Source organism: Falco peregrinus, chromosome 3 (assembly GCF_023634155.1).
Source record: "Falco peregrinus isolate bFalPer1 chromosome 3, bFalPer1.pri, whole genome shotgun sequence".
NCBI classification, from domain to species: Eukaryota; Metazoa; Chordata; class Aves; order Falconiformes; family Falconidae; genus Falco; species Falco peregrinus.
The window spans coordinates 119,937,183-119,952,034 of NC_073723.1; the positions used below are offsets into that span (position 1 = coordinate 119,937,183).

A 14,852-nucleotide genomic window follows, 5' to 3' on the forward strand; every position below is an offset into this window, starting at 1 on the left:
AGTTTAGTTTTACTGATGATCACAGCTTTCCAACCAAAACCAGCTTTCCTCAGCCAGGCACGGCAGACCCCCACCAACTGCTCCTCCTGCCAGCCCCTGGGGCCAGCCAGGTGCCAGTGGTCCCCGCTCCACCAGCAGTCCCCGCTCCATCACTTGCCTCCCCAGCACCTGCAGCAACGCGCTGTGCCCCTGACCCCAGCAGCAGAGAGGGGAAGGGACATCTTGTTACAGGCACAGGATTTCTGCCAAACACGCTCAGAATAATTAAACCAATTGTCCTGCTCACACTGCAGTTTTTAGCAGATGATCTTTCATGATTAAAACCCCAAATCCCTGTAGACTCACCATCCTTTTGCCTTCAGACACCTGGAGGCAGGGAAGTGCTCTCTCCATGCCTCGGGAAGCTTGTCAGGGTCTGAAGGGTATTTAAAGGATACGACTATACACCAAGGAGAAAAAACTGAGAATTATCTTTTGATGGTCAGCTACGCAGAAAGCAACGGGGCCCCAGCTGCGCATCCCAGGGCTCCCTGCCCAGCGCGGCCGCTGGACATGGCTTGTCAAAGTCACACTGGAGCACAGCGGCTGCAGAATTAATACAGGAGCGCAGTGAATTAATTACTATCTCCAGCTGCATTTCCAGTGGGGATAATTTCAGGTGCAACAGTTTGAATGACATCGTTTCAAAGAAGAGTCTCCCATTCTCCTGACTAATTTGAGGTTAACTGAATTTGTTTCTTACCAGGAGACAGCTCATCAGCTCAGCCCACAGTAACAACAGCTCCGCAAGCTCCCGCACACCCCTGGGAAGCAGGAGGTGCTTTGGGGTTTGTCCCCAAGAAGCAGCAGGGTCAAGTTGTGCCATACTCGTGCTTCTCTCACAGAGCCCCCATGGCACCCCCAGCCCCAGGGCTGCAGCCAGCAGTCCTGGCAGCACCCCATTGCCCCACGCAGGGCTGCTGGCCACCATAGCATCCCAAACACTCCTTGCCAGTTTGCCTCCCCTGAAGGGCTCCAAGAGCTGCCCAGGTCCTGGCCAAGGTGGGGAGAGGCTGGTCCCATGCAGGGCAGCACGGTTGCATCTGACCACACAGTCCGCCTGAGCCCTGGTGGCACACGGTGGGTGCACGGCCGCACCGCAATGGCTCACCTCGGGCAGCCAGCTCCCGCAGGCTCTGGAGTTCCCGCTTCCCCAGGAATCTCATCAAAACAAGCTGTGGCTAATGACAGTTTGCGTCACAGAGTAATGAAGTAATTGCACTTGACAGAGTTGCAGCTAGCCCACTTCCCAGCTACTTGTGAGCAGAGTTAATGGAGAGCATCATCACAGACCCAGGGGAGAGCAGGCTCATGAATAAAAATTAATAGCTTCAGTGCAAGGAGGGGTCTGATCCAGTGCTTTCCATGTCGTGGAGACCCCCAGGCCCCCAGGACAAGAGGGCTCCCCTGTGAGCCCCCAGGTCATGGCACAGCTTCCCTGCAGCAGCTCCTGGAAACCGGCACGTGGCTCAGACCGCAACCGAAACCTCTGTCCCCTCAACGGCAGTAAGGGAATTAGCAGAATCAGCCAGCATTAATTATGCAGAGAATCATTTGCTGGTGAAATTAAAAAGAAAAAAAAAAAAAGGATGTAATTTAATAAAAATATAATTAAATGAATAGTTAATTTAACAATTCCACAGTGAAAACCCCTTGACCTCTGGAGCTATCCTCCCTGCAAGCACAGGCTGTTTATCGCTCCAGCGCTTGGGCACTGGCAGCAGTGGCACCCCACAGCACCCTGTCCCCCGGCACATCCCCCCAACAGCCTGCGCTGCCCAGAGCCCCCTCCCCGGGGACTCACCCTGCAGCCACCCCCAAGGTGTCAAAGACCAGAAAGGGTAAATCACAGCCTTTTTGACAAAGGGAGAAAAAAAACAGAAGAAATGGGCATACACAGACCTCGTTACCTTTAAGCTCCTGAAAAATGCCAGTCCCGATAAACATTTCATTAAGGAACTGGAAAATAGGGAGAAGATGAGCAGCAGCCAGGTGGAATTTCCTCCAGGAAAAGGAGCTGAGCGCAAATGTGACAAATGTGTCTGGAGTGACTTGGGAGAGGGGAACGCTGTCTGGGGAAGCGAACTCTCCAGATGGCCCCAAGGTCCCTTCTGTCCCTATCGTCTACGCTTCTACAGACTAATTCCTTAAATCAGCATCCTGTGGAAATCTGCCAGGCATCCTGCCAACTCTGGAGCTGGAAGAAGGGCTGGAGGACAGTATAAATGGATGTGCATGCGCAGCGCGTGAAAGGAAACTGGATTTCTGCAATAGGCCCCTCTAATCTCGGAACAGAAACTCGAAGGAACGTTTTACAGCAGCCGCCTCCTGCGACAGCAAAGCCCTGGCTTGGAGATGCAAGGTGTGCACAGGAACTGCCTGTCTCGTGGATGCCCCTTCCCACACGCTGTTTCCTGTTACAAAAACAAGAACTGCAGCTCAGCATCCCCCTCTATGTACAAAACCAGCCTAGATGGACAAGACCATCTCTCCTGGCTGTACCCACAGGAAGCGAAAAATTCTCACTCTGAGCTTCAAGCATCTGGTGAGGCGGACCGCGCTCCATCTGGAAGCATTTCCCCATGCACTGGACTATCTCCTAGTCAAGGCATTATAAGAAAATAAATCAGGAGGAGATTAACATAAATATTGTTTGAAAGATTTAATCAGCAACAAATTGCAATGTTATGTTTCCAGCTTAATTAGCCCAAGCCTGGTTTCTTTGCTCTGTATTGCAAAGTAGAGCGAGGGCACTTAGAAGCAGCACTGCAGATCTCAGTTGGCGGTGATGGAGGAAAACTTCTCCCCAGCTGGGACCAGCAGACGCCTCGGCCAGCAGGATCTCTGGGGGAGGCAGCGTTTTGCAGAACAAATGGTGCACCAGGGGCTTCCTGCGCCACTGTGAGGAGGAAGGTGCTCCAGCCCTGCGGGCACGTTGCTGCTGCACCCCCCGCAGCAGGATTTAGCTTTAGCTTTCAACGACCTCAGTGGCAGAGAGCCCCCAGGACACAGGGGTGGTGTTCGTGAGAGTCTCCCCAGGGAGAGCACCTTGCCCTGCATAGGCGTGCAACAGTTTTGCTGAGGACTCCCTCCCTGCCCCACCAAAGACGTGACTCGAGGCATACCTACACCCGGCAGCCATGCACTGCAAAGCCATACATGTTCACTCAGTCTTGCAGAGCTCGAGGAAGGACCAGGAATAAATCTAATGCCAACCATAGTGTTAGCCAAAAACATGTAAAACATATCAAAGCAATTAAATACATTCTCTAAGGCACCTTCCTATAACAAGAGTTATTCCTGGGCTGCTCTGATTCATGTCCTGCTTCCTACAGTACTGCAAACAATATCCAAAAGGCCACAATGAAGGGTGCTCCAGCTCTACCAGCTGTCAAAAGTTCTCAGCCCGACCACCTCTGCCACACAACAGCTGTACAAAATAAAACAGGGTATGAAAAGCCACAGGCCTTTAGCCACCAACTGCAGCAGCAAGAATGACATTGTGGACACGGGGAAGCACTCAAAAAACCTTAGCAGATAAGATCACAGTGAGAAGCAAGAGTTACCCAGCAACTGCCCAACATCAGACAGACCGAATTGCTTGTCCAGGGCGTCCAAACACAACCCCCTGGCAGCATTTTTCCCCAACGGCTTCAGCAGGAATGGAAAGGGTCAGACACCCAACAGCTTCACCTCTGCTACCAACGCAGACTAAGCCTGCCTGGTCTGTTCTTACTCATTTGAATCATCACTGTATGAGTTTGAACTGACTCTCCTAATGAGGTTCTAAAGATGCATTTTTATTTGGAGAGCAAGTGCTAATTAAAATGCAAACCATGTCCTTCCTGCTCTGAGTGCTCATGCCAATGTGATTTCAACAAGGGTTGCAAACACAAGAGTCACCCTGATCTGTACTGCTCCTGTGAATTGGCTTATGAAAGTGTTTATAGTTCCACCTACAAGATCTAAAAAGGCATCTCTGCACTCCAGCAGAAGCTCTTTGTCTGATCAGCATGTCCCAGCCGGTGATGAGTGTATTTTCCCAATGCACTTCAGCAGACAGCTTGCAGCGTCCCAGACACTCACTGTGGCTGTCGGTCCCAACACCGCATCCCCCCACCCACTGCACACACGGGTCCTGGCACCCAGCCTTTGCATGAAGTCACTGAGCTTAGCAGCACAGTCGCTGTTTTGGAAAGCACCAAGAGCACCTGAATAAGCAACAAAGCCAGGGTTTGCTCCATGCTGGTGTGTTCCAGAGGTGCCAACAGTGCCCAAATGCTGATACAAAGGCCGGTCACTTCAGCTGGTGCTGGGTACGTCACCCTGACAGCTACAGTGGCCTGCAGACACCCAGAAGCCAGAGGAAAGAAGTAATTTATAGTGCCAGTACTTACTGCAAGGCAACCAGGACACCAACCACCTTGCCCACGCCTGATGCGTGGTGAGGTGTGGCTCATCCTCTTGGTGCTGGTGGCACAAATAACGCTGTCACTTGCAAGGACACCAAATGCCAGCAGCACGCGGTGAGCCAGATGCAGAGGCGCCAGCTGTGATGCCAATATGTTTCCCCAGTTTTCTGCCCACCAAGGCCACGCCAGGCTGCGGCAGAGGGGCAAGGTTCGGGCAGCCCAGGGCAGACCGCAAAGTCAGCACCTTTCAAGGAGCCTGCTCTGCCTCAGGGCTTTGCCTCACCTCCTCAAGGACCACCGCCCCCCACCCAACTATAGGAAACCAGCCCTTCCCGGTCATGAGGGCATCGTCTCCACCTGCATGCTTCCAGGTCCCCCAGCGAGGCGCAGAGACCCCACAGTGGGGAAGCGGCTCCCAGGTGGCCCCAGCAGCTGCGCCCCTTGCCTGGTGTCCCTGCGGTTTGGCTGGCTCCATGGGGCAGAGCCACCTGCCTGTGCCGGCGCAGAGGTCCGGAGCGCAGCTGCACCCCGATTATTGATGGCACAAGATTAGCTTGTCTGAACAGGGAAATACATCACCGGAAAAATAGGAAACATTTGGAAAGTGGATGGCGGGTGTGAGAGTGATGAATGAGTGCTGGAGAAGCCTGGCAAAGATCAATGAATAGCTGATGAGCTGAGGAACAAGGTGGGGGGGAGCTCACCATGCAAATACAGAGGGAGCAGAATCAGTAGGGAAGCTGCTCAGTATGGCGAGACGTCACAACGAGCCCCCAAACTGCCTCCACCTCCGCAGCGCCGGCACGGGGGAAGCTGGGCATCGGGGCAGCTGGTTCTGGCTCTGCTCTGTGCTGCAAACCAGGGGCTGTGGGGAGCAGACCCCTGTGCTCACTGCCTGCCAGCGCCCACGGAGCGACCCCCCATGCCCCGCTCTGTCCCCTCCAGAGTCATACCCCATGCTCAGAGCAGCCCCCGCCAGCACCGCAGGGACAGTCACGGGCAGGAGAGGGTCCTGCACAGGCAGACAACAGGGAAGTGATCCCTCCTGCTCCCCTGCAGGATACCCAACTTGGAAAGCTGAGGTAAGAGCAAAGGCTCAGAGAAGGGGAAGCACCCAGAGACCCCTCACGCACACGCGCTTTGCCAGTGACAGTAACTCACCCAGCTGGTGCCTCTGGGCTTTTACGGCAGGAGATGCACAGACAGGCCATTTGTGTGAAGACATCATTTTGGGGTCAGCTCTGTGTATTACAGTCCATTAGCAGCGACTGAGACAGCTGCTCACGAGCAATAAAGATACATAACCACTCCACGGTACTTCGACACTCGGAAAAATCCTCCCGGCTTGGGCATCGCCAGGCCCAGCACCGGCAGGAGCACAGCACCCATCCTGCTCTCCGGTGGGCAGCTCCGCAGAGCAGCCACCACCTGCACCGCAGCCAGCCCATGCGACGCCTGCAAGGAGCCATCCTCGCCCACCACGCGCAGGGCTCCCGCCCCAGGCTCCCTGTGGTGGCCTAGCACTATCTAGTGGTGGCAGACACAGAGGTGGGTGGGCTCAGGGATGGGACCCCAGTAAAAACTGAGCCTTGTGATACTGCTGGAATACATATCACAGGAGCAGCGTCGAGACCCAGACGGAGCCACGCCACCGTCGCACCCGCTTAGACGCGGCTCTTGGACCCGATGATCCCGATGCGTGCGCTACATGCCCCTTGCTCATTGCTTCCAAATAATTTTTATTTAGACGGTTCTGCCCTGCCTTCAGCTCCTTCATCTGCCAGTTCACAAATTAATTATAGTTTCTAGAGGCGTTGAACTCGCAGAGGGAGAATAGTGATAGCAAATTCATTGGTCTGCAGATTTCTGCCCAGCGTCCTTGTCCTTAGCACCAGATACAGGAAGAGAAAGCTCCTTCTACCTCCCTGGAGCAGCCACCCTCTGCAGCCTGACGGTAGCTATTTGAAAGAAAACGCTAGCAACTACTTGTGGGATGACAGGCTGAATAGAGCAATTTAGAACTGTCCATCACAAAGCAGGGGTATTTAGCCCCATTGCCCCTTCGCTGCAGTGGGTTCCTGGTGGCTCCAGTGTGCTCAGGTGCAAGGGTCTGCCAGCCCAGAGGTCACAAACAGCAGCGTCCTTTGCATAAGCAAACAAAAGAAATTACTCTGAAAAAGACTACGAACACAACACTGCTGGCTTCCCGAGCCAGCTGGCTCAGCACGACACTCACTGCACCCACAACTGGCAGCCACGAAATTAGATTTAAAAGTGCCCTCACCTCCAGCATATGACAGCAAGTGAAAGGCAAAGGGGAAACAAAGCTCACCGAGCCCTTGAAGAAGCCCAGGCAGATGTGAGCTGGTGAATAAACGCAGGAGCATCACCCCAAGCATGAACCAGGCCTCCAAAATTATCACACTGGTCTTAAAGAGATTTTAAAAATAAATGAGGGAAGCGGGAGAGGCTTTTGCTTGCCTTATACTGTCCAAGCCACTGATGTACATCCGTATTGTGGTGTCTGCTCTCTCCCTGCAGTCGGGAGGACCAGCAGCTTCCCTAGGAAGGCAAACCTGTGTTGTGTTCTGACCAGGTTCAGAAACTGGAGAGGTAAGAGCTGGATGCCTCTCTGCGCTCCTTTGGGTACAACATTTGTACGGTTCTTACAGAGATGAAGTACTCCTAGAGCAAATCCCACGTGTGCAGAGCTGAGGCTCCAGCAGCACTAGTGCCCCACGCCCAAATGAGACAGAGGGCAAAGATGAGGTTCCCTGTTCTACAAAAAACAGCTCGTCTGAGCAGGGGGACATTCCTTGCTGCTCTTCCAAGCCTGGCTCTGCGCTGCCTGTAGCAGCCACACGCGACGAAGCCTGAAATACAGCCAGGAGCAGGGCTCGAAGCGGCTGCTTCGGACAGGACACGGGCATCATCCCCAGAGCAGCGCTGGTGTACAAGCAACAGGGAGAAGTCTGCCAGATCCCTTTGGCAAACTCAGGTGGCATAGGTTCAGGCATTTTAGAGGCCAAAATACACCCAAGGCGATACAGCGGCAGACAGGCTCCCACCAGGGCTGGCCGGGCACCCTCCTCACTGGCTGGCATGAGGAACTCCAGCACCGGGACACCTCCCAGCGCCCCTTTCCACTGGTGTCCTACCAGCACCACAGCTGCCAGCCTGGCACCCAGCCCACAGTCAGCTCTTCCACACCTCCAGCCCAGCCAAAAGCCACACAGCTCTGGAAGGCAAACTTCCAGCTGCCCCCACAGCTGCCTGAGCCGCCCCCCACTGCCCCCACGGACCCGGGCTCCATTCATCCAGCTCAGGGGCAGCTGTACCCCGCACCGCAGCACCGGAGCCACAGCGGCTGCACCCCTCAGCATCCCACACATCCCCCCAAGCACCTAGGGCACCCCCAGCCACCTCGGAGCGCTGGTTACACCAGCATCTCCCCAAGCACCCAGGGGCCCACCTGCCACCTCGGAGCACTGGTTACACCCATATCCCCCCAAGCACCCGGGGACCCCCCTGCCACCTCGTAGCGTCGGTCACAACCATGGCTTAAACACCACCGCTCCTAAAGCATTTGTGTGACCACGAACATTTCCCACACTGCTGACGCACAGGCAAAGTTTAGGAACAAACCACATTTGACTGGGACCCGCTCCATTATGTGCCACTGCAGGGGGGCTGGTCCTGGCCTGGTGGACAACAGCAGGGAGCCTCACGCCCTCCATACGGGACACCATGCATCGACACACCGTAAAGGGAAGGCTCGTCTCTGCTGCTGGAGGCTGCTCAACTCTGGTACAGAGCCGATGCTGCACCTGGGCAGAGGTTCTGCTCCTGTGCTTCAGCCACTGTGTAAAAGCAAGTAAGTACTCGTATTTAAGATAACAGAAACAATTTTTCAACAGCTAAATGCAAGGCTTCCCCTCTTCTTAGCAGGGTTTTCAGTTTACTTTTTACTAGCATTAGGGAAAAACAGTGCAAGCCCCGACTCCACCGAGCAGCCTGCTATATTCACCTGTCACGAATGGGTCCTCCCAGTCTGCCCCCAGTGGCCACCAGAAGGTCCCCTACAGCAGGTCCAAAGTTTTCTAGGAGGTCAGGGTCAGAGAAGGCAGCACCAGTGTGATGGAAATACCATCTCTGTGGTCTGTTTTGAAGGTTGCCTTTGATGGCCGGCCATACAAAGGGCGCGATGACCACAGTGTGCATGAGAACATCAAATACATTCTGGACAAGTAAGTTTTCCATGTAGACCAAGTCCAGCTGTGTAACATTGCTTCAAGCACAAACAGCGTGCAGAGCTTTGAGTTAAATGCATCAGAACAGCATCCAAAAAACAGCGTGCAGGGGCGGGAGCTGCCTAGAGTGAGTCAATGGGCAGCACCAGGCAGGGGTTCTAATCAAATCCTGCTTTTTCCAGCTCTTCCATACCTCGCCTTCAGAACACCAAACTGCTTTCTTCTGCTCAGCTTTCTAAGCTTATCACCCAGAGGCTGGCACCTCTGCCCTTTCTTTCAAAAAAAGGAAAGGAGCAGGCACAGGTACTCCCACAAAGATGGAGACAAAGTTTCTGGGAAAGGAGGCCCCTGCAGCAAACCCAGTCTCACATCACGCTGGCCTGACAGTGGAGATGCCTGCTGAGGGCTTGTCACCCCCACCTCTGAAAAAACTTTGTGCTGTCCTCTAGATACGGATCTCACGCAGCTTTTTCCAAGTACTAGACCAGCACCGGCAAGAGTGTCATGCTGTTTTGCATCTATGATTCCTACTTGACACCAGCTGAATCATGGGCCAACCTTCTCACACCATCAGGCTGCCACTCTCTCTGCAACACAGTCTACGACACCATGTTCATAGTACTGCTGGTGGAAGAGGGACACAAGCACAACATCCTCTCTGCAGGGTACAACACATACACGTACTTTGCATCCAAAGGTTTCTCTTTCGGCTCAACACACCAGAACTGGAAAGCAGTCAAAACCTTCTGCGACTCCAACAACCTGATGTTCATCCCCACCGCTGGCCCAGGCTACATCAACTCCAGCATTCACCCCTGGAGCAGCCACAACACTCAGAGTCAACGGGAAGTACTATGACACGGCTCTGCAGGCTGCACACAGTCAGGCCAGAGACTGTCTCGCATCACATCCTCCAAAAAATGGCACGAAGGCACACCGATCGAAAAAGCTGTGCACAAGACACCGATGTGCCTTTATCTGGACTGCCTTCCTCATCAGCCCAGCATGTACCTGGAGCTGACTCACAGGTGGGCAGAAGGTTTCAGCAAAGAAAAGAGCAGTGGCTGATGTGACTTCAGTACTTGCCTTACTCGAAAAGGCATCCCACTGACAAAGCTGCAACACAAAGCAGTGCTTGAAGAGATGCAGCCACAGACCCTTCAGCCTAACCAGGCTGCTGAACACGAGCAGCCGCCTGTGAACATCCCAAAGTCTGCGTAACCCCAGTGACGGGCTCACAGAAGGAAGTTAAAGGGAGCAGGAAATCTGCAAGCAGCAGTCAGATCTAATTTTCTGCAGATTTAGCACAGATGAGCCTTTGAGAGCTCCTCTGGAATTCACAAGCGCTGCTGGCTTAGGGGCCAAAGACCTGTTTTTTCTTACCATGGCTCTGTGACATTCGATGTGGTTAGCTGGGTTCCAGCATGTATTTCACCGTGCGCCCTTGGCCAGCTGCCTGCAGCAATCACACATCCCTCACTCCACTAGCAACTACGTCAAAGCATTTCTCCATCAGCTTATTGTAAAGAGGAGTAAATATTCTTTCAAGTTGCCCACTGCAGGTGAAAATTAAGCCATGCCGTTACATACCCTCTTACTTTACCCAACCGCTTCTATACCAAGGAGTTCTACGCCAGGTGTCGTCACTGTGGTCGACTGTTTCCAAATAACTAAAGAAAATTAGAGCTGGAATGCTACAGACTGTTTACTACTGCTGCTGGATGTGCTGGAAACCAAGGAAATGCAACGATCTATACTAAAAGCTCTTAACCAATTGTTTAGCATTCCACGTTTTGAAAATTTAGATCTGAAGTTGCTTTATCCCCTTTAGAACCAAGGAGAAAAAAAAACCACATTTGCAATAAAAATGCAACTGAAAACACCATTAATTTGTGCTTTGAAAGAGTTCAGCTCACAGTAGCTTTCCCCTTTTTTATTTTAGCCATGCTCAGACCCTTCCAAATTAGCCATAAAATTTATACTTGTCTATATCAATAAAATGAGAAGTGGCAGCTCTGAATGTGAAACAAGGTTCTATTTATGACAACTCCATACACGATCTCACTAAGCGCCCAAGTGCATCAAAAGTGAGGGACAACATGTCTAAAAATAAGCATTTAGAACAAAATCATGCAGGTTGCTTACCAGTTTTTAAATTAATAGCAGCTCCATAAACTTTACTTTCCAGTGAAGAATAAACACTAGGGGAAACTTTCATCCATTCCCTATTTACTTCAGCTTAGCACTGTTTTCAGAACAAAATCAAGAGGGAAGTCCACATTCAAAAAATGAAGATCAGCAAGCCAAGAGCTCCTTTTCATTCTTTATATTATGAGGAAGCCAGGTCTTTCTGAGCAGCTCCCGTCTAGATAGGGACCATTTAAATACTATTAAATTTCAAAAGCACTGATAGTTTCAGTAGTAGGTTTTGATTACAGTTAGAACAGCAGCCAGAGAACACCATAGCTACAACACTGTGAAAGCTTCAAAAAAACCTCTTTTCCATCTTTGCTTTTCTTTCAGTGCAGATACAATAAACAAAGACACGGCATAAGCGTTATGGGGAGGGTGGATCAGACACTATATTCATCATCCCATCCTAACATTAAAATTACTGTATTTCAAAGGCCTAATCACACTAATAAAACAGACAAGTATTTTGGAATGGTACAGCAGCACAAAGAGGTCAGCATACACATCAGGCTGGTTTCTCAGACTATAGCAGATGTGGTACTAATTAACAGATACACATCAACTACTGTTCTGGGTTTGTTTGGGTTGGTTTTCTTTTTAATCTTTTGTTTATTAACCTTGACCTAACCCATCGACCTTATTAAACAAGGCCACAAAAGCCCATTTCCTGAATGTGCAGACACATGGTGCCCAACTTCACCAGCTCTGCAGAGCCTCCTCAGAGTCCAAAGTGTTACGATGATTCTGGTATCAAGCCATACTTCTGCCTCAGGATTTCAACCGTAGGCATCATTGCACTGTGGGGTGAAACAGAACCATCAGGAAAAAAGGTTTTTAAGGATTAAACTGCATTTTCTGGGAGAGCAATCAGCTAGACAGAACAGTGCACTCTGAATCAAGGAGAACACAAACTCCATATAGAAGCTTTCCAGAAAGGGGTCTCCTGGGCTCAGAATTTGAGCGCACGCTCTCAGGATTTCTGAGCATGCTGATAATTAAGCATTACATTAATAATGTTATTAATAAATAACGTTAATGTGAAGGTTCAATTGCTGTGGGAAAAGAAGCAAAACCCACCCCAACTTGGAAGCTTCATTTCATTTAAAGAAAAAGCTAGTTACATCCAGCAGAATGCTCACCAGCCAGGACGAATGATGGTGAACTTCCCCGACACAGATAAGTCAACCACAGTTGACCCCAAACGACACTCTGGGCTCTGTATATCTCCTATTGGGCCTCCATCGATGATTAAGGACAACTGAGGCCACAAGTCTTGGAATTCCTGGGGAAAGAAAAAAAAATAATAGAGAGATGTGGCTAACAGTCCTGAAGATACTTCGTTCTAACACACATTACTGGACATTCTGGTGTCAAGGGAGTTGGTTTCTCCCCTTCCTCTGTCAGGTCTGCACTTTTTTCTGTCATGAAGACATCCTGGCTTGATTTCTGATAACAGATTTATCTCAGGCATGCAGGAAAGTCACAAGAATTCTCTGGTTGAAGGCTTTTTAGCTGCGCCACTGTTTATTAAGGAGCGCACAAAAAAAGCCAGAAGTCTATCAAGACATTTGGGGCCAAGAATAGGGCGTTTGTCTGGTACTGAGCCCAGGTATGTCATCACCAGGGTAACAAGCTTTGCAAAAAGACATGTCCTTGAGTTACAGGTCGTTACCAGGCCGCAAGGAGCTGTACAGCAGCAGCAGTCCCATTCCACAGCCATCCCTCCTACAGCAATTTTTGTCTTTCATATTTAGCACCTACATCAAAAGCTGCTTATAAGCCTTTAAATATTACTTTCTAGCTCTGCTCTCCTTCCTTTTTAAGGTGAAGATCACAGCAAGACCAGCTACCCCACACTACATATCCACAGGCTATTTTATCTAAAGATTATCATTAAAAAAAATAGTAATAGTGACAGAGAAATTCTTGTTTCCTTGCTAAAGCTGGCAATTGTGAAAAGCCTGGGGCTCTGACAAACTACAATAATGTCACTCAGGGGCAAAAAGAGGCCTTACCGAAACAGTCAGCGTGCTCGCCTGAGAGCTGATGTTAGCACTTGTTAGAGCCAGTGGTCCAGCGCAAGCTCGTGCCAAGTCCCTAATAAAAGGGTGGTTTGGAATACGAACACCAACCAGCTACAAGGAAGAAGAGAGCATGGGTTTACACGCAGTAACCATTTTCAATCTTGCATTGCCTAAAACGCTCTTGACCTAAAGCTAATACCCTAGAGAATCACCACATCAACACCTGCTGAACCAGCAATAATACAAGTAAGCTAGCCCCCAACGCTGGGTTATGCAGTGCTCAAACAACTTGCAGGGCACACAACAGCACAGGGACCAGCTTCGGGAAGCGCCAGTTCTGCTAAGCATGCTGAACACAGGCATAAGAATAAAAGCTACTACAACAGAAGTACAAAAGTAGCACAACTGTCCCTCAAAAACAGGGGTTCACCCTGTAGCAAAGACCTACCGATGTGAAAGGATTCAAGTCTTTATTTAATTCTTCTGAGCGTTTTAAGACCAGGGTCACGGGTCCTGGAAGCAGGTCCCGCAACAACTCATCCGGCACATTCACGTGGCAGTACCTACACGGCAGCAAGAGGAAGCACGTTAAAGGCAGATGCACAGGTACGTTCTGTTTGAATATGAGGAAGAGCTCCTGTACTATGGGGGTGACCAGGCACCAGAGCAGGTTGCCCAGAGAGGCAGTGGAGTCTCCTTCTATGGAAACATTCAAAACCAGCCTGGACATGACTCTCTGCAACCTGCTCAAGGTGAACCTGCTGGGGGTTGGACTGGATGATCTCAAGAGATCCTTTCCCACCCTGACCATGCTGTGATTCTGTGACTGACCAGGACTGCTGTGCTGGGCGCGGTGAAGCAGCTCCACTGCAGCCTCACACCCCACAACCACTCCTGCCCCGCGCAGGGCTGCGGGTATTGTACAAGGGCTCCGGAGCCCAGCAGAGACCCACGGGCCGTGGCTCAGCACCACTCGCACCCACCTGTACAGGCCGTCCACGTCCCCGAGGCAGATGGCCAGCGGCTTCCTCCCGTTCCGCCCCTTCAGACTGTAGATGCTCCGCACGGCACCAGAGTCCTGGGCCAGACACGCCACGCCGTACACCGTGTCCGTCGGTACCGCCACCAACCCGCCCGCCTGTAGGGCACCGACGGCGGCCGCCACCGCCTCCCTCCAGCCTGCGCGATACCGGCGGGTCAGCGGGGCGGCCCAGCACCCCCGCTACCGGCCCAAGGCCTCCGTCCCCCACCCCAGCCCCGGGCCTCACGCCGGGCCAGGGCCACGGCGCGGGCCCACACCGCCGCCAGGCCCGGCCCCGGCTCCCCTCCCCGCCAGCTCCAGCCTTCCCCCTCCCCGCCCCGGTTACCCCGCCCGTACCTCGCGTGTCCGGCTGGGCCGCGCTGCCGGGCAGGGGCAGCGGCAGCAGCAGGCGGGCGCGGCCCAGCCCCGGCCCCAGGCCCGGCGCTCCCTCCCCGGCCCGAGCCAGCGCCGCCAGCACCGCGCGCCGCGCGCTCAGCATGCGAGAGCCACTTCCGGGCCGCCGCGGTGACGCACATCCGGGGCGGCTCGCGCCGTTCCCATGGCGACGCGGGCCGGGCCGGAGGCGGCGGGGGAGCCCCGCGGGCCCGCGGTGGGTGCCGGGGGGGGGCGGGGGGGGGCGCGGGGCCGCCCGCGGCGCCGCCCGTGACCGCTGTCTCCGCCGCAGGTGCAGGACGGCCGGCGGCGCCTGCGGAGCCTGCTGGAGGCCCGGCAGCGGCACCTGCGGGCCCGCATCGCCGCCTGCGAGGAGCTGATGGCGGAGATGGCCGCCCTGCAGGCCGCCCTGCGGCCCTGCCCCAGCCCCGGGGAGACGGCCCCGGCCCCCGCTCCGCGCTGTTCCCCGGCTGGGCGGGGGCCGGGCGCGGCCCAGGGCAGCCCAGAGCCCGGCGGCGGG

General features: G+C 53.1%; 2 protein-coding genes across 2 annotated transcripts; one reads left to right on the forward strand and one right to left on the reverse strand.

Moving 5' to 3' along the window:
• The first annotated feature begins 4,339 nt into the window (after positions 1–4,339).
• Positions 4,340–10,584, forward strand: MANEAL (mannosidase endo-alpha like). The gene is given in 5 exon segments (XM_027783039.2): positions 4,340–8,698; positions 9,151–9,534; positions 9,536–9,577; positions 9,579–9,603; positions 9,605–10,584. Coding segments are annotated over 5 exon segments (726 nt in total). The 5' UTR covers positions 4,340–8,588; the 3' UTR covers positions 9,770–10,584.
• Positions 10,585–10,717: 133 nt separating this feature from the next.
• On the reverse strand, positions 10,718–14,454 carry YRDC (yrdC N6-threonylcarbamoyltransferase domain containing). Its single transcript, XM_055799352.1, has 6 exons — positions 14,297–14,454; positions 13,902–14,097; positions 13,367–13,481; positions 12,910–13,029; positions 12,034–12,176; positions 10,718–11,691 (listed from the first exon to the last, which is right to left on the reverse strand). Exons 1-6 carry the CDS (start codon positions 14,436–14,438, stop codon positions 11,628–11,630), a joined length of 780 nt encoding a protein of 259 aa, XP_055655327.1. The 5' UTR covers positions 14,439–14,454; the 3' UTR covers positions 10,718–11,627.
• Between the last annotated feature and the right edge of the window lie 398 nt (positions 14,455–14,852).

What these genes read in the sequence shown, in the direction of transcription:
- YRDC (XM_055799352.1), bottom strand. Translation starts at nt 14,438, where the DNA reads ATGCTGAGCGCGCGGCGCGCGGTGCTGGCGGCGCTGGCTCGGGCCGGG. An exon ending in ACTTGAATCCTTTCACATCG is followed by an intron (nt 13,030 to 13,366) that starts GTAGGTCTTTGC and finishes TCTTCCTTGTAG; the next exon opens with CTGGTTGGTGTTCGTATTCC. An exon ending in CGAGCACGCTGACTGTTTCG is followed by an intron (nt 12,177 to 12,909) that starts GTAAGGCCTCTT and finishes TTCTTTCCCCAG; the next exon opens with GAATTCCAAGACTTGTGGCC.